Source organism: Mastacembelus armatus, chromosome 10, assembly GCF_900324485.2.
Source record: "Mastacembelus armatus chromosome 10, fMasArm1.2, whole genome shotgun sequence".
Taxonomy (NCBI): domain Eukaryota; kingdom Metazoa; phylum Chordata; class Actinopteri; order Synbranchiformes; family Mastacembelidae; genus Mastacembelus; species Mastacembelus armatus.
This window is the reverse complement of record NC_046642.1, coordinates 19,386,342-19,410,813: the sequence shown is the minus strand read 5'-3', so window position 1 is coordinate 19,410,813 and position 24,472 is coordinate 19,386,342. Positions and strand designations below refer to the sequence as shown.

Below are 24,472 nucleotides of genomic sequence, written 5' to 3'. Positions count from 1 at the left end.
GGGGTCTCTTGGGCTCCCAGCTGAGTACTTCTGCATGTTGTTGCAGGTCTCAGAGGGTTGTTGGCTTTTTTGAAGACTGGATTCTTAAGAGGACACTGCCTGAGGTTGGGGAATACTTGGCCAACAACCCTGGTGAATGGGACTACCTGATGTGAACCTGAGCACTTGCACTGGGCCTCTGTGTTTCAGCATGAGGTGCTCCTGGTAACAAAACTCCTTAGGCCAAAAAGAATCAGAGTGGGGCATTTTAAAGGCTCCTTTTCTGACGCAGCAACTCAGTGCTGTGGCCAGAAGCTCAGCGGTGCTAGCGACACAAAAACTCTCTAGTGGAGGACGCTGTCAAGGTGAGGTCTTTTGGGCTCAGTTTACCCCAGATTCAAATGTGTTTACCCAATAAAATCAGCAAGTCAAAAGAAATGTGGTTGTGGAATCCAAAATCCTTCAAAATATATGGGATGAGTACAAAAAGTCCATTGAGACTTTTGGTCAAACTCACTTCAGGCAAACCGGCAGGTGCATCAGGAAGCAGGGTTTTGTCCAGACTGGTCTGTGGAAAATGAAGTGTGTCCTTGTGACACATGGGTGTAGCTCTGCAGTGAAAGGAGCCAGTCGAGGTGGTCTGGATGTGTGATCAGAAAGCCCCCTGGACATGGTGGCAGTAGACCCCAGAATATACCCAATCTCCAGCGAGATCACATATTTGTGTTAGCCTGTGAATGCATCATCATTATCTTCCAGAAAACCTGGAGGACATGGCTGTGATTAATAATGGCAAAAGAAATTAAAAGAACTTAAGTGAAAATATTCAAAAGAGAAATGTAAGTATGTGTGTTTTAATTTAGTAACTGCAGACATTTGCTATGCTGGGAATTAAATCAAAAATGTGAAATAAAAAATGAAAATGTACCAAACGGAAAAACAAAAATGCTGCTAAATATCTAAATATCTTTTTCACTTTCTATTAAAAACTAATTAAATTCAGCTTTTCGTTCACTACCTTTTTTATTTCAGGGCAACATCAGTGCAGCATCATCAAATTAAGCCCATGAAATGTGCAGCTCCTTTAACGATGGCATGTAACTTCAGCTCCTGAAAGCATGAAATAATTATTTAAGAATAACTTCTTATTAAAAAATTGTTTTGGGAATTGGTCCTCTGTCACTTTTCTTTCATTTCACATTTGTTGCACAACAAAAAAAGACTAAACCTCAAACTGAGTTAGAAAATACAGTGAAGGAAACTTAATTAAAATTTTCAAACAACATTTAATTTCAGGGTTCAGAGACAAAACAGTATCATGTGTGCAAATACACAGACTGGATAAATTGCATAGTTAGCATAAAGTACATAAAACATTTAGTGGGATGTTACAAGAAGCACATTTTGGTCATTAACAGGAAGTCCAAATGTTTTTCCTTACAATCAGATATTTTTAAAATGAGGGAAAAAAAGAAAAAGAAAAAATGAAACATAAAATTAAAAAAAAAAATCTCCCAAAATCCTCAGAAAGGTTTAACCCAGAAACAAACAGATATACAGTTGAAACCAGAAGTTTACATACACTGTGTAAAAAGACACATAAACATTTTTTTCCCACAGTCTGAAATTAAATCAGACTAAACTTCTCCTGTTTTAGGTCAGTTAGGATCTGCTAAATGCTGCAATAATGACAGAGAATATTTTAGAAAGATTTGTATTACTTTCTTCAAAGTCAGACGTTTACATATGACTTGGGTCAAGCGTTTTGGGTATTGGGAATTCTGGCCCATTCCTGGTGACAGAACTGGTGTAGCTGAGTCAGGTTTGTAGGTTGCCTTGCTCGCACACGCCTTTTCAATTCTGCCCACAGTTTCAACTGTAGGTTTCATTTGACAATAGTTGGAAAAAATAAAATTATTTTGTGAAGACTATTGGGCATGTAAAACAACACACATGAAGGATCATACAATGTTAGTGGGATTTCTATGACGACAGAGCTGCAAAAAAAAAAAAACCAGAGAAATTAGTCACCTTTTTATGTGATGTATGACTGATATGCTGAAAAGCTGTCAACCATGTGGCCACTACAGTTATTCCAATCCATTTCATGGGCTGTTGGGTATTTGGATACAGAGGAAGGATTTCACACAGTGTTATCCCATCAAATTTGTGGGAAGGTGCTTTGAGGCTGCTTCTTGCACTGGTGCACAAAGATCCACAGGGTTTTAAAAAACATCAATCCACTTAAGAAACTAATGTGATGGTGATGGTGCTTATTATCAAAATAGATTTTTTTTTCTCTGTGAGCTGAGAATTTTCAAGTAGTTCATTGCATTAACCCTGATCAGGCCACCAAACTCTTATCAGCTCTGCTGATCTCACACTTTTAAATTACTTTTGACTTTTGATTAAATACAGCTGTTGATCTAAAATACTAAGCATCTTGATCTTTGAAAAAGTGAAGCATTTTACATCGCTGTTTTGCATAGGATGAATAGATGTGAAACCTTGAACTGACAAACTGAATTCACAATACAGACCCTGACAGCAGATCTGCTGCCAAAAAGAAAAATGACCGCTGTAATAGTCTGATCAGTGCCTCTGAGTTCTGCAGGAGTTTTCTCAAACTCCACAGAAGTGAAGTGGTGTTTTAGGTTTTCATTAGGTAGTTGATGAAATGCAGAGAGATGCTGCTCTCAACCATAACTCATCTTCAGCACTGTAAAAATCTGCTGAGTGGTCCAAAACAGCAGCTTCCGCTTTTCTCTCTTAGTACAGAAAACGTGTTTTTTCATCAGTTCTAGTTTCTCACAGGGTTAATTGTCCAACTATCTCATCGCCTTTAAACTGTCAAACACCCAGTCTGCTAAGACATTGTGACAGATGTTAGACAAGAAAAGTGATGTGAAGTACACTGAACGCTGAGAATAATCCTCATGAAGACTGGAGATTATTATCTAGTGCATCAGCTATTTCCATCAAACTTGAAAATTTGCGTGAGATTCTTTTTTCGACTAAAGAGAGGAGAGGCACCTGACAAATAATATACAGTATGTACTGCTTCTGATGCACACCAGCTAACCTGCTGTGATCCGTATGCAGTGCGTGTCTCCGTGTCCCTATCCAAATGTAAAATCTCTCATTTGTCTAACTTTCCAGTGATGTTCAGGACATTTACATTCCATTTTCTGTGTGTATAGTCGGCGTTGAGGTTGCCCCTGTCAAGGTGAGTCAATAAAAACCACAACGGCAACAAAACAGAGTGAAGATCGGCTTTGACCAGACAAAAATCTATTCAAAAAACACATCCAACATCAGCGTTGTTTTTTCCCCCCTCCTTTCTCGATTTGTTGCCATCTGCTTCCTGATGCCTGTGGCAGCTTTGGGGATGTTAGTGTTCTTAGCCTCAGGCGAGATGCAGTGTCAAGGCAGACACCTCATCAAGGTGAGTGACAAGTTTTGGGGCGGGAACTTAACAATTCACTTTTCTGCCTAGAGGTGAAAAGTTGCACACTGCAGCTTTAATACTAGATTTTCTTTCATTTTTTTCTGGACAAATCTCAAAGGGCCATGAAGTAAGAACTGCCAGGTCAAAGTCAGCAGGGAGCTTTGAAGTTGTCACCATTCACTGACATAACGTAGTCACTGCTGGAAAGAACCACTTGCTTTTTCTTTCTAACACACTGCTGACATTTCATGACATAAATGACAACTGTTTGCCTTTTGGCGTCATACCCTTATTGTTTTGGATGACAGCCAGTTTTACTTTGCTGGTATTCACAGTGATACAGAGGGAGCACACTGAGTACACATTAGAGAAGCTTATAAATCTGCAGCACACTGCCAGAATTATACAGCATATCTAGAGTCTCCTACTTTTAATCTGAAACTGTTTATAACCCAGAGCTCAGTGTGCGTGATTCTTTGTTACTGACATCTTGCCTCAGTCGAATTAAGGAGAAAAATATTTGTATTTATACACCAGCCTGATAGCTGATGTGCATCTGTGCCACGTTGTAGTGTTTCTTTCCCCTTGAAGCCCCCTCCCTCTCCACGCCAAAACGGTGTCAGAAAGAAAAACAGTCATTGGCATTGTAAAAAAAAAAAAAAAAAAAAAGGAGCGGCATTGTACAAGAAAGAACGTCATTGAAAAAAACAAAAAAAAAAACAAAACAGGAAGTATCAAAAGATTACCACTGAAAAACACACCATAATGCAAAAAGATACAAAAATAAAATATATTTTTAATGCCCATTTGCAAAAAAGGTGTTTTGATGCCAATGCTTCTTTTTTCAATGCCAAACTTTATTTACAATGCCAAAACTTAAAGACATCAAATTGGCTCCATAGACCTGTTCTTGTTGGGAAATGATATGTATTACTAATAACATTAACTATGGTGCTGCTTTATTCTCAGGAAGTTCTAAGAGTGTGAACAATACCCGGACCCTAAAACTGAAGTAGCTTAATGGAATTCAGCCGTCTTTATTATTCACAGCTGTGTTCTTTCACTCTCCTTAGTTTGGCGAGCTTATGTAACACTCAACATCTAATCAGCCAGAATAATTAAAAACACCGGTGCGGCTGCAGGTTGTTACTAAAATGACTGTCAGCACAAGAGCTGAGCTCCATTAACGCCCAGACATCATGTTCACACTCTATTTAACATAAAAACCCATGTAGCATCAGAGCCACTAAATTAGACATGCCAAAACATCAGACATGGTGTTTAAGTAGCTTTGCAGCTCACAGTCCACCAGTCCCTAAGGTATTTTACACTATGTATATGTAAAAAAGTCTATGCTCTTTCAATAGGCATCACTATATCATTTCACTTTTATTCACCTGCAAACATTTTTTTCCTTCACACCAATGAAATATTAAATAAAACACTCAGAAAAATACATTTTTGATGCTTTCTCAAAGTACTTTTTGCAAACCAGATATACAGAGCGCAGAAGATGGACTCTCTGAAGTACCTAGTCACACATTGTGAACAGGTCAGTATAGAGTGAGGATAAATATATATACACGTATCAGTCAGCATTAATAGATTTCGTGACGTCCTAAAGGGAAGACAGTCAGTCTATGGTTCTCTAAGACTTACTGACACTTTGCTCCATTGTGTTGAAGAAGAGACAGATGCATGTGGTCAGCAGCAGGTGCATGGACTCGTACAGTAATTTGGGTGAAAAGACACTCCATATGAAGAGATGGTAGCGCAGAACAGTTACCAGCACAATGTAGGCTGCAGCTGGCACAGACCTCAGCAGGGCCAAACAGTAGCAACCGTGGCTGACTGCAACCGGGCTCCTGCAGGGAGGAAAGGACTCATCAGAGGAGGAAAGCACCACAGGGAGCAGAGCAGGAGTTTTGTGAATAATAGGCAAACTTCCTCAAGCAAGACAGACAAGTTTTTTATGTGAACTGAGGTCATCCCAGGCTAATTCATGTTTTCTAACTGTTGCATCATGATGTTGATTCACTAAACCTTCAGATTGTTTCTAATGATTCATTTTCCCATTTTTACCTTACAGGAGAGGAGTCTGATCCAATTATCTTCTCAGAAAAATAGAGATTGCTGGCAAATTGTGATAAAGAAGTTAATGACTTCAAAACCTGCATGACAGGAGGAGTGATGCAGTGAGGAGATTAGGAGATGATGACGTGAGACCAAACACATGCGGACACACACACTGTTATGTATGCTCACACTAAGATTTCATCTCTGACGCACTGAAGCACATGCGTAAATTAGTACAGGCATCCTGTTCATTCAAACAGGCAGAATCCCAGCTGAGGGGGAGGAACTTCAAGCCTCTTCCCAAGACAAGAGAAAGCAAACTGGTGAAGTAGGAGACATGGGAAGTCGTCCAGTTTGGAGGTGGAAATTCAATCACTCTCTCTCGCACTCACACACGCACACAACATATCTACTTCTGTGTAGATGCCACACGCACAAATGTCAGAGAAGAATGTATCCATCAGTGACCAATAATAAATCATAAGCTTTTTCTGAATGGAGTGGGCAATAGAGAAAGTAGTAGTATGTAACTGTTGCTATGCTGTTTTTTGTCTGGTAGGCAGAAACTCAGTGCTGGTTTTGTAAATCTGGAGACTGGCTGAAACCTACTGACTAACTGATTAAACCACACAGCTGCCATCGGCTGCACCTCAAGACTTAATATTAGAATCTTTATACAGAATCACATATTATTACAATTAGTGTAACATTATTATTTTTCAGTTTTTACAGTCATGAAACAAAACATACTACTGTAACATTTGAAGAAGGGATAATTTTGTTTTTCACTTTTTCTAAAACAAAAAAAAATAAATTGAACTTTAAAACTACACAGAAATGATCAGAAATCATTCAAACATTTCTTCGGTATTACTAAGTTGATTATAAGTGAAAAAGCTGTGAACACTTGAAAACATCCATTATATCCTTTCAGTCATTCAGGGCTGTTTGAACCTGCTGGAACAGGAAAAAAAAAACTGAAAATTGGAGGAAAAATTACACACAAACTGAGATAGATCCCATCGCCGGAATGCCGACCCAAAACACTAAAACATGAATTTGATCAGAGGCTACAGCAGGATATCCTTCCTACAATGTAAACCATTTTATTTTTGAGCTCACAAAGCAGCAAGCTGCACAAAAGATCACATTTCCTGTGTTTTAATTCAAATGCAGACAAAGCAGGCAGACATGAGGAGAGGGCATGGCAAAGAACAATTTATTAAAACAAAGACAAAAGACCAACTCAAAGTGTTCCAGAAAATCCAAAATAGGAAATCCAAAAGCCAAAGCAAACAAGTGCTAGATGAATTGCAAATAACAGAGATTGAACAGGACAAAGAAACAGGACAGACAAGAAATGGAGAAAAAAGGTATAAAAACACAAGAACTAATGAGGCATAGGTGAAGAGCATTCAGCCAAATGGAAGATGTAAAACTGAAAAACAAAACTAATTGTAATACAGGAAATCCTAACAAAATAAAAGTCAAGACTAGGAAGTTCATTAGAACCATGACAACCAGTGACCACCGCAAATTCTGCTGTCTCACAACACTCAGCACAGGTATTGTAAAGAGCCAATGCATAGTGGAAATATTCTCATCAGAATATATTTAGGCAGCTTTATTAGAGAAAGTGAAGTTATGATGTATCTCCTCTGTTTGGCCAGTGACTCTACAGACTAAAACAATATAAACATTGGCCTTTAAATTACACTGGTCCATATATTTTGTGAAATGATTGACCTCTAAGATAAAATGCTCTTATTCATATTTTGATTAGATGAATTAGAAAAGGTGCTGAAAGATTTATTATCATCTATACACAGGCGAGTATATTTACTTACAAATTTCTATCAATAAAAAGGTACATTTATAATGATTGGTGTGGCACCATTCTCACTGCTGTATCACATTTTGAGGAAAAGTAGGATCCAACTATGAAAAGGAGCATAATTGCACACCAACTACCTAATTTTGAATTATTTTGATGTAATTTTAACTTGAACCTGTATCTTGGAATCAACACTCGGGACTTAATTTTACTTTATTAGTGACTCAAATCTGGTAAAATTTAGCTACTTTCATTTCCGAGGCTTTCTCCGTGTAGACCAGTGTTATGGGACTACTTTAAATAGAGTTTGACAGTGTCAGGGAAGGCCAGATGAACAGCTATTGATCAAAATCCATTTCCAGTACTTGCCTTGTGGTCGAGCTGCTGATAGTGCAGAGTGAATTTTAAATGAGTTACTGTACTCTGTACAAGACTATATTAGAGTTCCATTTGTCACAGTGTCTGCAAGTGCATTATAGGTTGGGTTTCTGTGGAAAGTACCACACCGAAGAATGTCAAGCAAACAAAGATAGTCATATGTCCTCCACTGCAGTATGATTTTATAAGGATTTAATGTGATCTTATTTAAAGGCTATCAGAGAACAAGGCTAAAGTTGCTACTGTGGCCTCTAGAGGTTGATGTTTGTTCCAGCCTATAATATGAAATAAGCTGGTGATACAGATGTTAAAACCACAGTGAATGTGGCAAAGCTGCCAGGCACCACCGTTACCTCCCATAATCGGCTGTTTGTAGGCTGATCAATACCACTGTCAGACTGAATGCGATTTACTGCCTGCACTGTTGTTGCTGTTTAGGCTCACAAGCAAATTAGATCAATATAGGTGCTTCATCTGAATTTAGTCTTCAGAGGTCACATTTTAGACAGCATTTTAACGTAATTTTCCTTTGCTGCTGTGTATGAGATTGTGTCATGCATCTCACAAGCTGCTTCTAGTACAAAGCAATGGAACAGACTTGCCTAGGATGCCATGTTTTTACTCTGGGCAGGTTATGAAATTCAGTTTCCCCCACAGGGAAGATGGTGGAGGCCATTATATTCATCCTGAAACCAGGGATGCTGAGTAAACTATTTCTGAGTAAAAGGGAAACGTCTGGGGTGATAATGATCATGATGAAAATGTCACCATTTCACCATGTTTCTGCTGAGTCTTGTCATAGATCAAATATTTGGACACACATTTTACATAACAGTAGTGCTAAATAAAAGGTTGGGACATCATAAAATTATTCTCTGAAGACCTTTAATAAACATTAAAGTTCATGGAAACCCAACAAGGAACTGCTCACGACCAAAGGGCTGCATATTTGAATGGATCAACCTCTTCATCCCTAGGTTGCGCCTCAAGCAGCATGAAAATGTAAAGATGAGAAGAACTTCATAATCAGAGGCTGCCTGGACTACTAAAATGTTAAACACATCATATTCAAATATGGGATCAAAGATTATTAACAAAATAAATAATGCATGAACATATACACCATTTGCAGGCTAATTTCTATGGGCCTTTTGTGCTAACAAATGAAACTTTGTTTTATATAAAGCAGTGGTTCTGAGCTGCAGTCTTAGATTTATCCTACCTACAGTAGTATTTCTGTTACTGGCATCTGAACAGAGGCAGGTTAAATAAACTCCTTTTAAACAAATACCATGTTTTATCTACATTAATACAACATTTCAGCCTTGGCTCGTTCAGCAGAGCAACTGGTGCCCAGTCACAGACCTCATGAGTCAGCACTGACAGGGAGTGATCTCACTAGAGGTGTCATAAGTGCGACACCCGAACGTGTCTGACATAAGAATCAAACCCGCCATTTTTTAAAAACCGGCAACAGTGCCTGATTGTTTCGCATTTTTCTAGTATTCAGCAAAGCAAATGACTAATGCTACTCGCAAAACAACACCGTTGTCCTACGAGGAGGTGCATTTCTGTGCTTGATGGCATCACCCCAGTTTCGCGCTGCCGCACTATGATGGCCCCGCCCACGTTGAGGTGGTACTCAACTGTAATGAAAAATGACCAAAACTGAGTTGAGTCGAGTAGAGTAGAGCCGAGTAGTGCTAAAACTGTACAATGGAAAAGGGGCAATAGTCAGTAATCCAGGAGATCCAGAGTGGAGGAGCTGACACCCATCCTGAGCAGCTTCTCACTCATCAGAAAGGGTTGAATGGTGTTAAGGGCACTGGAGAAACCAAGGACCATGGTCATAGAGGTGGTAGTGCCCCTACCACCATCAAGGTGAGAGTGAGCACGCTGCAGCAGGTAGATAACAACATCGTCCATACCAACAAGAGCTGATACGCAAAATTGAAGAGTCCAGGGCAGGGGCCACCAAGGGTCTGAGTTGAGCCAGGATGAGACTTTCTAGGAAATTCAGATGGGATGGGCTTCTTGGGCACTGGCACTATGGAGGATGTTTTCCATAGAATCTGTACACTTCTCATCTTCAGGCTCAGGTGGAAGATCAAGGGCAGGATCCCAGACAGCTGTGCAGCACAGGTCTTCAGGCCCCGGGTGCTGATGCAGCCTGGGTTTGCTGCCTTGGTGGACTTTCTCCAGGTTTCTTCGCCCTTGGCTAGGTGGGAGTGAGCTCCACCTCACTCCCTCCGCTCCGGAGGTGTTAGGCAGGAAGGGGTCACTGGTGAGATGTGTATTGGCTGTGTAAAGACTGGCGGGGGAAGGGCCAGCAGGGGCGTCCAGTGCTGAATCTATTGAAGAACAAATTCAGCTCATTTGCACCTGCTGCCAGGCTCTGGTGTTTAAGCCAGTGATTTCCATCATGCCCTTCTGGATATCCTGGGTGTTGTTCTGTTGGAGCTTGTCCCCCAGATTCCTCCAGGAGGTGTCTTTAAACTCCCTCAGCTTCATCTTGAATTTCCCCTGTATCCTTTTCAACTCATCCTTATCATCAGATCTGAAGGCCTGCTTCTTCTGGTTCAGCAGATCCTTCAGCTGGCTGCTGATCCATGGCTTGTCATTAGGATAACAGCGGACAGTCCTTGTTGGGATAGCTATATCCTCACAGAAGTTGACATAGGGTGACAGTGTCACTGTATGCATTCTTTGTATTTGCATACAATAGGTCCAGGGTTTTATTGTCCCGGGTTGTGCAATGAACAAACTGGTAAAAAGTTGGTAAAACATCCTTCATCAAGTTGAAACATATGCTACATGAAATGACAGAGGATGGACATTTTAGCCCCTTTCTGTACTTCTGAGCTACTCTAATGTTTCAAATGTTTATCAGTGCTCTTAATTAACTAGTTGATTTATTAATGAGCTACTTTTAGCTCACTGCTTCAACAGTTTCTTTAGGTTAACTACCAGCTTTTCCCATTACTTTTGTCTATTTCAACCATTTATTTACTGTTGCTCTTCATCTTCTCAGCTCCTATACTACATATAGGTTAATGGGTAGTTTACAAGTTATAAGCTTTTATCCAATTTATCTGTTTTTCTTTTTACTTCATGTTGGTATATACTTTATAACAATGAAAGTAATGATGCAATTATTGAAAATATAATAATTTCATTATTAATCTAATTATTGTAGCTCTGATAACAATCCTTATATTTCAGTCGAGTTTAGCTGCGCTAGTGAGTTGATTTTTCCTACAAAGTGCAGAGGCCTCTGACACTTACCTTCTCTCTGAGCTAAGGTAGCAGACAAGGTGACACGCCCACAGCAGTGGGCCTGCGTAAGTGCTGAGGGCCGTTAAGAAGATGGCAGGTGCCTCTACGTAACCTTCCAGTCCAACGAAGCCAACCGAAATGTCAATGGTGGCGATGTTGTTGGAATTGCCCTGCAGGAGCACAAAGAAATCTCCTTTTACCACCAGCAATGGTACAGGAATATTTTACCCTGCATGCAGACAAAAATGAGTACATAAAGATTTGTGTGTGAAGCTTTGTAGACATCTCAGAGCTCTAAAGAACTGGTTCTTTGCTTTATCATCATTACTCCAAGCTTCTGGCAGTTTTCCAGTGGCCCAATTGTTGTGTTTTCCTGTCACTGACCAGAACAGCGCACACAACTTTTGTCTGCAGCTGGACTGTTGTTAGAGAAACTCAGGGTACTGTTTATGTGTGCATATAGTTATGTGCCAGTTTTTTTGTTTGTTTTTTTTTAAAAGTAGAATATTTGGGGCTTATTTTACTCTGCAACTGATTTCTAGTACATGGGCAACTTGCCAACTATGCCTACAGTAGACAAAGTATTAAACTTTTCTAATCTTGTTTTCTTTTGTCTTAGAAATTTCATCTGAAGATTTTATCACTGCAACGGAATTAGGATTTATGACCACAGTATAAACGGTAGTTGGTCCTATAAGTGTAGGATGTGTGAACACAAAAAATAACCCTTTGTTCAAATGTAAAAACATGGTACAACTCAAAGGTCTGCTAATATGACACATTTCATAAACTTAAAATATATGTTTATAATTCTGGCTTTTAAAGCACTTTTTCACTTCTTTGGCAAGTGCAGATCACATCTTGACAAAATTTCTAGTCTAACTTTATAATAATTATATAAGTCTATCCATCCATCCATTCTCTGCCATTTATCTGGGACTGGGTCACCGGGGCAGTGGTCTAAGCAAGGATGCCCATGCTTCCCTTTCCCTGTCTCATTTTTGGGCTTTGCCTGGCCAGGCCCCATGGGGAGAGACCTGACCACAAGGCACTTGCCTGCGAGACCCAACCCAACAAAGCTCCTTGTCATGAGGTGGATTTCTTAGTTCCGGTTTTGGACTTTTATTTTGGTTAGTTCCTATTTCCGCCAGTATTGATCCTAGGTAGCTTTATGTTCGTTAGGTTTGATTAGTTTCACCAGTTGGTAATTAGTCTTGTGTTCTGTCTATTTATACCACCTGCCTTCCTTTGTTCCTTGTCGGAGCATTAATGTTTGTTAGCATTGTTTGCAGTAGTGAGAGGAAGAGTTTGTTTGTTTTGTGTCTGTTACACCGAGTGGCGTTTTGCCTGTCTACCCGCTAAGTGGCAGAGAGTTTTCTTGTTCGTTTTGTGCCTGAGCTCTAGGAAATAAACCTGCTTTGTGTCTGCACTTGGGTCCTACCTCTCCCCCTTCACCATCACACAACACCGATTCATGCCACTCCTAGGATCATCCGGGCACTCAAACCACTCCACCACGATAAGGTGGCAGTTCATGGAGGGGTAATTATTTAAGTTCAAAACTTAAATAATAAGCAAAGTAACCCGTGCTCGAACTTGCGCTGCTCAGGTCTAAATCTGATTTCTAGCTGGCAGATTCAGATTACTGAAATCAGCTGTGTCCTGTTAACATGTACAAGATGCAACACAGCCTGAACAGCACCTCACAAAAACACTTTTACATCTGCTCACATCTTTTCCTACAAACTCAAATTGCCTCATTAACAAGAGTTTTGCTTAATGCATTCAATTTCCTTGTGCATAACAAGTGATAATTGCATTTACATTTTATTGTTAGGCTACTGCATGTACCTTACACATGCATATATACACACAGGGAGAAAAATCTCTTGGCATACAGCTGAGATAAATGTTGTCTTTCTTGTTAAATTCCAATGCAATGATGATCCATAAGCAGCAGCGCATCAAGTAATGGTTTATTTCCCTTCTGTGCACACATCTCTGATCACAGAGGAAAAGAACATTAACAGCTGGCTCAATTTTCAACAGACAATGGATATCAGGGAGCAGGTCGGAGGCTCCATATGGAGATTTTGCATTTGCTTTCTTGCTGAAATCATGCTGTGATCATTCAAATATTCTGCTCCATCAACAAATATCTTGCTTATGTCTATATATGAGTTTCAGACAAAACTGATTGCCACAACAACTGTCAGAGAGAGGGGCTGGTCCAATTTATTATTGCCTGAAAGAAAAAGTGTGCACAACTCCAACCACAACTTTAAAGTCTAAATATTGATGCCAAGAAATTGTGTTTTGAGTGTTATGTGTACCAAAATGCATTACCAATTAGAAATCTGTACATTAACTTGCATGTTTATTGTAAGTAAGCTTTGTCAGATTAATTAAATATGAGTCCACCTTTCAGCTCTAAAAACTTCCTTGTGATGATTCATATTTTCTACAGAAGTCGCATCTGAATTCAAACCTGTGGGGTGATTCGGCCCTATCCATGAAGCAACATATACAAAAACTGTCTCATTTCAGAAGAATAAACACCTCCTTGCTGCCTTACTGACCATCTGGTTTTGGGACAAAGATAAATCCTCAGAATATACAAAGTCTGACTTGTGCATCACTCTAAGTGATGAAGAAAGATAAATGCTGGCAGCCCAGACTTCTCCTGTGAGACAGTTAATTTATCAGGTGATAGGATTGACCTTTGTTGTGACACCAGTCTCTGCAGCTGAGGTTACCTGGAATATTCCCCATAAGCGTTCTTGTGTGTTTGGCTGCCAGCTTTCGACCAATATTTATAATAAAGCCTGTGAAAAAACATAAAGTTTCTAGACGGCAGTCTAGAAATATAGTAACTCAACCTGCAAATGAGAGCTCTCTTATCAGTTGCAACTCTACTCAGTGACTACAGATTTCATCCATCCATTCATTATCTATACCCGCTTATTTCTATTTAGGGACACAGGGCTCTACTGGAGCCTATCCCAGCTCTCTTTGGGTGAAAGGCAGGGGTCCACCCTGGACAGGTTACCAGACCATCACAGGGCCACATAGAGACAAACAAGCTCACACACTCACACTCACTCCTATGGGCAATTTAGAGTCACCAATCAACCTGACATACATGTTTTTGGACTGTGGGAGGAAACCAGAGTACCTGGAGAAAACCCACACAAGCAAGGGCAGAAAGGCACCTGCCAGGTTTGCTGTGAGGCAAGAGTGCTAACCACCAAGCCACCATGCTGCCCTAGTTTGTGTTCAGAGCCCCAAATTTAAATCACGTATGTTGCTGCTTTACACAGCCATTATGGTTGCAGCTTCATTAAAGATGTTATTACTTGAGGTTCTGTAATTAACATTCTTGAGCGCCTACACTGAAAATTGTCTGGTGGTGGAGTATTCCCAAGCCCATCGTAGTATTAATGACCCAAGGGTGATGAGGGTTATTAAACTGTTAGTGATGTGGAGGTTCAATGTTGATAACGATACATAGCTGCAAACTAACTCTCTGTTCTGTGTAGAGGTTAAATTAAAAGGCAGCATCCTGTCTGGGGGGGGATGCTATTAAGATGCTATTGTAGTGGGGGTGTGAGGGGTACTGAACCCTTGTGCACTGTTCAAAAACACTACCCTTTCGTTATGTTTGGAATGAAAACATCCACTAAAATAAACTGCTGTGAAAACATATCTGATACTTCAGTTCTGATCAAAACTATGAAATGTTAAAAACAATTCCAGGATTCTGGAATCCTCTCCTTTCCAGAGCAAACCTCCACCTCTCTAGATTTTCCTCCACCTGCAAACATCATGGTCCACAGAGATTCCTGTCTAACTTCATCTGTCAGCCTGTCCATCACCACGGCAAACAAGAAGGGGCTCAAAGCCGAGGTGAGGTTACAGGAAGTAGAGGTGAAGAAGGTGGAGGATTTTAAGTACCTAGGGTCAACAGTCAAGAGCAACGGAAATTCTGGAGGGAGATGGATGAGGTGATTCAGGGTATCCCTAGTGGTGAGAGAGTGGTGATTGGGGCAGACTTCAACGGACATGTTGGTGAGGGAAACAGAGGTGACGAGGAAGTGATGGGTAAGTTTGGTATGCAGGACAGGAATGCAGAAGGACAGATGGTGGTAGACTTCTCAAAAAGGATGGAAATGGCTGTGTGAACACATTTTTCCAGAAAAGGAAGGAGCATAGGGTGACATATAAGAGTGGAGGCAGGAGCACACAAGTTGATTACATCTTGTGCAGACGTTCCAACCTGAAAGAGATCAGTGACTGCAAAGTAGTGGCTGGGGAGAGTGTAGCCAGACAGCATAGGATGGTGGTGTGTAGGATGACTCTAGTGGTGAGGAAGATGAAGAGGACAAGGACAGAGCAGAGGACCAAGTGGTGGAAGTTGAAAAAGGAAGTGTTGTGTGGCTTTCAGGGAGGAGCTGAAACAGGCTCTGGGAGGTCAGGAGGTCCTTCCAGATGACTGGACAGCTGCAGCTAAAGTGATCAGGGAGACAGGTAGGAGGATGCTTGGTGTGTCATCTGGAAAGAGGAAAGCAGATAAGGAGACTTGGTGGTGGAATGAGGAAGTTCAGGAGTGTGTTAAGAGGAAAAGGTTAGCTAAGAAAAAGTGGGACACAGAGGACAGAAGAGAACAGACAGGAGTACAGGGAGATGCAGCGTAAGGTGAAGGTAGAGGTGGCAAAGGCCAAACAAAGGGCGTATGAGGATTTGGATCAGTTGGACACTAAGGAGGGAGAGGTGGATTTGTACAGGTTGGTGAGGCAGAGAGACAGAGATGGGAAGGATGTGCAGCAGGTTAGGATGATCAAGGACAGGGATGGAAATGTGTTGACAGGTGCCACAAGTGTGATGGAAAGATGGAAGGAATACTTTGAAGAGTTGATGAATGAGGAAAATGTCAGAGAGCACAGAGTAGAAGAGGTGACTGTTGTGGAGCCGGAAGTAGCAAAGCTCAGTAAGGATGAAGTCAGGAAGGTGTTGAAGAGGATGAAGAATGGAAAGGCAGTTGGTCCTGATGACATACCTGTGGAGGTATGGAAGTGTTTAGGAGAGGTGACAGTAGAGTTTTTGACTGGGCTACTTAACAAGATCTTGGAGAGTGAGAGGATGCCTGAGGAATGGAGGAGAAGTGTACTGGTGCCCATCTTTAAGAACAAGGGAGACGTGCAGAGTTGTGGAAGCTACAGAGGAATAAAGCTGATGAGTCACACAATGAAGTTATGGGAAAGAGTAGTGGAGGCTAGGCTGAGGTCAGAAGTGAGCATTTGTGAGCAGCAGTATGGTTTCATGCCAAGAAAGAGAACCATAGATGCAATATTTGCTCTGAGAATGCTGATGGAGAAGTACAGAAAAGGCCAGAAGGAGCTGCATTGGGTCTTTGTAGATTTGGAAAAAGCGTATGACAGGGTGCCGAGAGAGGAGCTGTGGTTTTGTATGAGGAAGTCTGGAGTGACAGAGAAAGTATGTTCGAGTGGTGCAGGACATGTATGAGAGCTGTAAGACAGTGGTGAAGTGTGCTGTAGGGGTGACAGAGGAGTTCAAGGTGGAGGTGGGACTGCACCAAGGATCGGCTTTGAGCCCCTTCTTGTTTGATGTGGTGATGGACAGGCTGACAGATGAGGTTAGACAGGAATCTCCGTGGACCATGATGTTTGCAGATGACATTGTCATCTGTAGTGAGAGCAGAGAGCAGGTGGAGGAAAATCTAGAGAGGTGGAGGTTTGCTCTGGAAAGGAGAGGAATGAAGGTTAGCCACAGTAAGACAGAGTACATGTGTGTAAATGAGAGGGACTCAAGTAGAACAGTGAGGTTACAGGGAGTAGAGGTGAAGAAGGTGGAGGATTTTAAGGACCTAGCGTCAACAGTCCAGAGCAACGGAGAGTGTGGAAAAGAAGTGAAGAGACGTGTGCAAACAGGTTGGAACGGGTGGAGGAAAGTGTCAGGTGTGATGTGTGACAAAAGAGTGTCAGCAAGAATGAAAGGAAAGGTGTACAAGACAGTGGTGAGACCAGCAATGTTGTCTGGTTTAGAGACAGTGGCACTGAGACAAAGACAGGAGGCAGAGCTGGAGGTAGCAGAGCTGAAGATGTTGAGGTTCTCTCTGGGAGTGACGAGGATGGATAGGATCAGGAATGAGGACATCAGAGGGACAGCTCATGTTAGATGTTTTGGAGAAAAAGCCAGGGAAGCCAGATTGAGATGGTTTGGACATGTTCAGAGGAGGGACAGTGAATACATTGGTAAAAGGATGCTGAGGTTAGAGCTGCCAGGAAGGAGGCCTAGAGGAAGACAAAAGAGGAGGTTCTTGGAAGTAGTGAAGGAGGACATGAGGATAGTTGGTGTGGGTGAGGAGGATACAGAGGACAGGGTTAAATGGAGGCGGATGATTTGCTGTGGTGACCCCTGAAGGGAGCAGCCGAAAGGAAAAGAAGAAGATTATTATCATATTACACAAAATTTATGTCAAATTAAGGTTTGTCGCCAAAAATAATTCCATTTGGAGAAATACAGTGAAAGTTATGGCCAAATGAAAAAAGAAAAATGACCCTTGGTGGATGAAAACATCCTGAACAGTACATGAGGGTTAAGCACTGATAGCATAACAAGTTAAGATGCCATACTTTCTTATTTTGTTCAATAATAAATTGGAGTTTTGTTTTGTTTTGACTTACAAAGTTTAAAATAAATTTAGTTAAAAAAAAAATTCCTATCTAAAAAAGGGTGTGGGCTTGGGAACCACTTCCATACCCCATTCGCACGAACAAGTCCAGTTGGCCTTCATGCCAGTGCTGGATTAGAGTAATAAAATTCATACACAAACACTTCCTCTACCCAGAGCTGCACACATTATGGTATCCGTCACTTTATCAGTGGTGACAGCTTTCCTAAATGTTGCTACACTCTGTGTCAACGCATTAAATTAGATGTCTCTTACAATCAGACAAGAAAAATGTACCGTTTTGCTTACTGCTCACTGTTTTGTTGTTCCCTGAACTTACTTTGGTTCATATCAGTGACTGTGACTCCTATACATAGCTTCAGACGCGTCAGCAGCAATTGGTTTTTCAGTGTGTAAAATGGTTGTAATTTGTGAACTGGAAATGGTTTAGTAATTGCTGTTTTTTAATATAAATGTATTGCATGGTAAACTTTGCTGGTCTTGACTGTAATCAAATTAATTTGGAGAGGACAGCAGGAGGCTTAATACGTTCTTCACTCTTCCTGCAAACAAGACTGCATGACATCTCTTTTTAGAGATGAAATGTAACTTTAAACATAAAATACCAATGGCTACTATTCTTAGTTGTAATACACCTTGTGTTAACCTTGATTTATTTTTATTTTTGTGAAATATGTGTTTGCTATCCCGCTTGCTTTTTTTTTTAATTCATCAGAAGTGATGCAGCTGATTAAGGTTGGTTATGGTCTTTCCCAGAACTAGTTCTTAAAACGTGCTTTCTGGCCACAAACATGTTCATGGCTGTTCTGCACACCTACACTAGAAGGTGGAATGAAAACGTAGCAGTCATAGAAAAGGCGGGACATGTGACATAATTTAAAAACAGTGCATATTATCAAACAGTCTCTACAGGACACATTTACAGTGTTGACCTACATTGAGCCCATTAAAAATGCCATAAGAAGTTCCATACCAATTGAGAAGAAAGAGCTGAGAGATAAATACAATGTCTTACTCCTTTGTCATTTCTGCACAGCTGGTCAGAGGGGGCTGTAAAACAATGCTTTAAAATATTGGATTACATATCCAGATACTGTGTTGCACATCATATTACTTAAAAGGTATGATAGCTTTTCCAGACTGATGTCATTACTGTTGCTTACCTGAAAGTAAAAGAAGGCCTGACCAAACCAATAGTGCATGATGGTGGTCTGGGCTGCATCATAGTAGAGTTTCTTCCAGATAAACTGAGCCATGAGTGTCTGGATCAACAGGCAGCAGCACAGCATTGGCAGGTTGTGAGCACGGAACAACAGTGAAACCAACAAAACCAAGCCGCTGTAAATCTCCCATAATCCCCTACTCTTCAGTTTGGCATCTGCTGTGATGATCTGGGAACGCAGCAGGTCCTTGGTGCCCGTGAAGAGGATGCCCAAAACGAAGACATAAACAAAGCGGGCCTCCACAGTTCCCCTAAAGGAGAAAGATTACAGACTGTGTCATTTTGGCATCTGAAATAAGCCAATATTGATTTTCCCCATAAAATAATAAAATAACTGTGGTAAGTGACTCTGAGATGTGGATTCTTGGTGTACCTGTCCATGCATTCAGCAATTAAATATCTAGAGATGTGGGTTTTGGGACAGGAGGAAAATGATTTACTTTTGGTTCTATATGCTGAATGATAAAACAAAAATGTTTCCTACCCAATTAAGGGTAACAATGGATAAGGGGAACAATGGATAAGAACAAACTCCAACAATTTAAAAGAACAAAGCATCAATTTGATTAAATCAAAAGCAAAACAACATGAAGCCCCTACAAAGTCTTCATAAAGAAGATAAAGTCTGAAACTGATTTAAGTTCACACTGATAGTCTTCTTATACAAAGGAATGGAAAACCCTTTCTCTGATTAAAGTGAACTTTAAGAAATGATTTAAAAGAAACTACAAAGTTAGCTAACCTGAGACACTTAGACAGGGACACTAAGAATTAAAGAAGAAAATTACAGCTGAATATCATGTGCAATGCTGTGAAAAACTGATTTTAAAAAGTGCTTACGGATATCTACAGAGCAAGAAGACAGGTTCATGGAGGTGACTGTGCTTTCAAGATTTGACAGATCAATTGGCTCAAAATAAGCCAAAGTAAATTAGAAGAGATTTGAATTTCAGATGACGGGGATGAGAAATAAGAGCAGCTTGATCTCTGTTATTTTATTGATTGATGGTGATTGAATGGGAACCTTGTGAGAGAAAAGACAGAGTGGTTTGAAATAAAGCCATGATATTGTGGCTATGAAATGAAATCAGGTAGGAGAAATATGTATTCATTCTAGTTTTACACTGTATGAATAACAGCAGATATGGAATATGAAAAACAAAACTTAGATATGTTTAATTCAACTGCATTTATATAAAAGAAAACACATGTTTTCTAAAAGGACAGACAATAAGCCAGTGATCTTGTGATTTCTGCATATTTCCATCCCCTTTGTCATAGCAGGATTTCAAAGTTCACAGCTTTAATTAATTTCATATTTCTGTCTTTTCATAGACAAAATTCCTTATATTTCTGTAACTCATAACCTTCTTTCACTCAGTATGCAGTGTGTCAATGTAACATTAATAATTAAAGGTGTGAGACTGGAAGACAGAATGAATTGCCTGAGGAAAACAGACTTTTCTCATAACCATCACTGTGTCTGTGCTAGTTGTTCCTGCATCATTATAATCGCAGAAACACTCTATTAACATATTTTTAGTACATTTTATAGTCTTACAGTATTTTATCAAAATTCTCTTCCTTGAATGGCGTACAGCTGGCTGTAAGGAAAATGAGGACGACAACAGTGGCAGTGAAACAATCCAGATGGTAGACTAATCTTTAAGGTTACAGAGGCATTCATAACAGCCACTCTGAATGTTAAAAACTTTCACAGATGTAATTTGGGTCTGCTGCTGTTAGTGACTTAAATGTCAAATACTGCTGATCTATTACACCCACAGTCACCCATAGCTCCTACTACTGCAAGTTCACTTCTCCTCTTGGACACTGTTTTCATTTGAAGTGCAAAACAGCTGAATTTATAACACAGCGATATATGCCTAACAAAAAAAAAAAAATCAAGCCTCTAACCATTTTCATAAGAAACAATCTGTGTAAATTTCACATAATATTTTGACAGAAAAAAAAGGAATGATTAAATGACCCAGTAAGAGGCCAAGACAGAGGATATGAAGGAATATTATGGAGAATGTTCATTTGCAGAAGACAAAAATTCTGTGTTAACATTATTAAACTGTTTTTAGACACAGTATGCTAATTATTGATGTTTGTGCCATTATCGCTTTAGTTTTACACAATGTTACACATTTCAAATGTAAAAGAAGGCCTGTCTCTGCACTACTGCCCCAAATTAAACCAATGGATGAGATTTGCTACCACACAAATGAAACTGCCTGGACAATCAATACGTTATAACTAAAGATAACTGAATCCAAGTCTAATGTGCTTATGATACTGAAAAGAGTCACATTATATCATAATATCTGGAAACACTGGAATAAGAATTAAGAAACACATAATATTCTGAATTTTCATATGTTACTCTTTGAATGTAAATGTGCATTAATTTGCCAGTTTATTGGCTATACCTAATTAAAATCAGTTACAAACACTCTGAGGTGTTTGTAACATTTTGTGTGGTTGATTCTTATAACATACATCCTATAAAATGTAGTACAACCCTACAAAAGGCAGTTCTGTAAGTTTCTGCCTGTATAACGAGAAAGCATAGGGTTGTTTACTGGATATGTCTAGACATACTGTAGTTAACGACCTGATACACTTTTGCCTTCAGTCTAAGTAAAATATTTCAAAAACAGTCAAAAAACACACTTTATCGTTCAAAGTATGTAAGCTATGAATTCACAACATTCATTACAGCTTCAAAGTCAGACAAGGCCCATAGTATATGCCCTGTTGTGTACCACATTAAGTCTGGGTCCCAAGTCTGAAGCTATTACAAGGTCAAAAAAAAAAAGTGTCCATAACCCTCTCCTCCTTACAAAAGCCTTACTTTATAAAATTCCTTTTCTAACTATCAATTTATAGGCTCAAAAAGATAAAAATTGAAGTTTTAAAGGAAAAGTGCTTTCGATTATGAAGGCAATTACATTTAGTCTAATTTCCATTTCAGGCATTCAGCCTGAAACTCAAAAAAAGATTCCCCTTCAATTTTTTAAAATTAACTAGAACATTTTCTCTTTTATTTATACAGTCTCAGAAACAAGAAGCAAAATAGTTAATGAAAAAAAAAATTAATCGGACAATAAAAGGGTGGTAAGAGACGTGAATGCTGTTTTATTCTATTTTATAATAAATGGAGTGGAAGTAATGAATATTAAGAGCTAATTAAAATGAATTTTCAAGCAGTCACAGCCTGAGGAAAGTGACACTTTCAAATATATTCTTAACAAACTAGTGAACATTAACACAATACTGATTAGTGTGCTCACCTACTGACTTACAAAACCCAGATGACATTCAGAATAATGTTTTATCTAACATTTCTTTAACATTAAGAACAAACCTCTTAATTCAAAGACTACCACACAGTAAAGGGACATCATTTTACAGCAGGATGCAGTCAAAGCTACAAACACACAGTGGATAATAGATGACCCTGAAGGAGTTGAGCACGAATAGGCCATGTATTATTAATCAGTGTGTTTTATGGTAACTTGTTCCAACAGTGGAATGGAGCAGAGTAATATGCTCCATACAGCACTATTCTTTATTATTCACAACTCCCCTAACAATATAGCAGGGATTGTATTCATCATTATTTTATGCAGAAACAAAGTGGAAAATCCTGGCCTGGATTTGATGGCTGGTATAGTACAACTATGCTTAAAACAGAGATGGCAGGATAGAAAAAACATAGGGCTGCAGGGCTAATCCACATAAGCCAGAAGCAATAAACATTTTGTCAAACAATAAGACATACAAAAGGTTAAATTTGATATTTTCAGATTGGAAATCAAAACCTTTCCTTCTTGTCTATGCAATAAATGCTTTTTTTAAAATGTCATTTCCCCAACTGCAGCCCACCAAATACGTCTGTAGTTATTTTAAGTGTCTGCTGATTATACCACATCACACAACGCCATTTCTGCAGTCCAGTCAAAAGTGTAAATGAGATAAGTCTGCATGTATTGTAGTCCTCAAAATTTCCAGTCCTTACTTAAATTAGAGCAGTCAACTAGCTAAAGTGGACAACTATTCTATGGCTTCCATCCAGCTATAAAGACAAGCAGCAGAAACTACAATAGCACTAAACAAGACTGCAACTTCTCTTGTCCGTGGCCTCTTATCCCTTCTGTTCACCTGAAGGTCAATGATGATAAACACAGAGATGTCAGTATGCAAACAGAAGCAGTGTATAACCAAGACAAATGCTGCGTTAATAATGCTCTATGTGTATTTTCTGGTGGCACTTGCAGTGTCTTGGAAGAAAAGTTTAGAGGGAGTTCTTGTTCTGATCAGCCTTCAACCAGAGCAATTGTTAAGTCAACATTACTGAATGTTAAGCCTACTCTACAACCCTCTTCTGTCAGACTTACAAAATTTCTTTTGTAAGCGCAAAGACTGAGGTCACAGCAAGCCCGGTCTTCTTCTAGAACAGTAACAAGAGGAGGCCAGTACTGTTGTGATAATGGTGCTCAGCTGTGTCCTCCAGCACAGCACATTTATCTTTACGAAAAATGCAAAGGGTCCATTTTGTTATTTTTGGCATTCCTTTGATTACTCGTGGATTTGAGATCAACACTGTTTTGTTTCAGACAGTGCCACTATCAGATTAATGAGTCTAGACAGGTCATTAAACACGCATTAAAGCAGTTACAGTCATGTAATGTATACATTAATTAATGTATATTTAGTATAGGTCTAGATAGAAAATTACTATAAATGAGTCAGAAACAGCGCCACTCAAATTGGTTCTGTCTGGTATCACTATGTTACCAAACACAGTCTTCATTTTAATCAAGGGACAATCAATATTTTTAAAGTTTTCTCTATTAGCTTCAAGCTATGAGTGACATCGACATATCATTTTCTAAGTTAGAACTGTTTTGGGTCATTTGGTTGGTCATCTTTATCTCTGATGTTCTGATGGATACAAATCACTCCCTCATTCATTTATTCATTAATCCCTTTACAACAGTATACTATAATAACTCACTATACAGTGAACTGTAAATTGAGACTCATAATCATCTGAATCTTCATCATTTAGCTTCATCGCCAACAAGTGTAGTGTCTTATCACTATGGATGATTCAAAATCTAAACAGATTGTAAATTATTAAGAACCTGGAGACTTTTGGTACCAATAAGAGTAATTTATGAAAACAACATTTGCGAGATCTCGCAAACTTTTTCATTGTAAATCTACTTCCGGGTCAGACTGTCTCCATGGAAACCAGAGGGATGGAGCGCACATGTCACATCCATAGGTTTTTATTTTGAGATTATTTTTTGCGAGATCCCGCAAGGTCATCTTTTTTTATTTTTTGCAACCATCTATTTTTTTCTCTCCCATGTACCTTTTGGGGCTCCGTAATCTCTCACGTAACTGAAAAACTTAATATTTTGTATGGCTTCCTTTGGCCTCAATGACAGCTTGCATTCTTGCTGGCATTAAAACTTATTTTTCCATTAAGGAATACAAGTAAATAACTACACCTGGGCAGCTGAATAAAAA

At 39.5% G+C, this 24,472-nt stretch overlaps 1 protein-coding gene across 2 annotated transcripts in view; it reads right to left on the bottom strand.

Moving 5' to 3' along the window:
• Positions 1–4,258: 4,258 nt before the first annotated feature.
• Positions 4,259–24,472, bottom strand: part of pigg (phosphatidylinositol glycan anchor biosynthesis class G (EMM blood group)) — a 65,916-nt gene continuing 45,702 nt past the window's right edge. The window contains exons 11-13 of one of the 2 annotated variants that reach the window (XM_026330302.1): positions 18,867–19,176; positions 11,001–11,161; positions 5,076–5,292 (exon numbers count right to left, since the gene is read on the bottom strand). In XM_026330302.1, coding sequence (XP_026186087.1) covers positions 5,076–5,292; positions 11,001–11,161; positions 18,867–19,176 — 688 coding nt within the window. Of the gene's footprint in view, positions 5,293–11,000; positions 11,162–18,866; positions 19,177–24,472 lie in introns of both variants that reach the window. The other variant, XM_026330303.1, reaches the window with a different exon arrangement.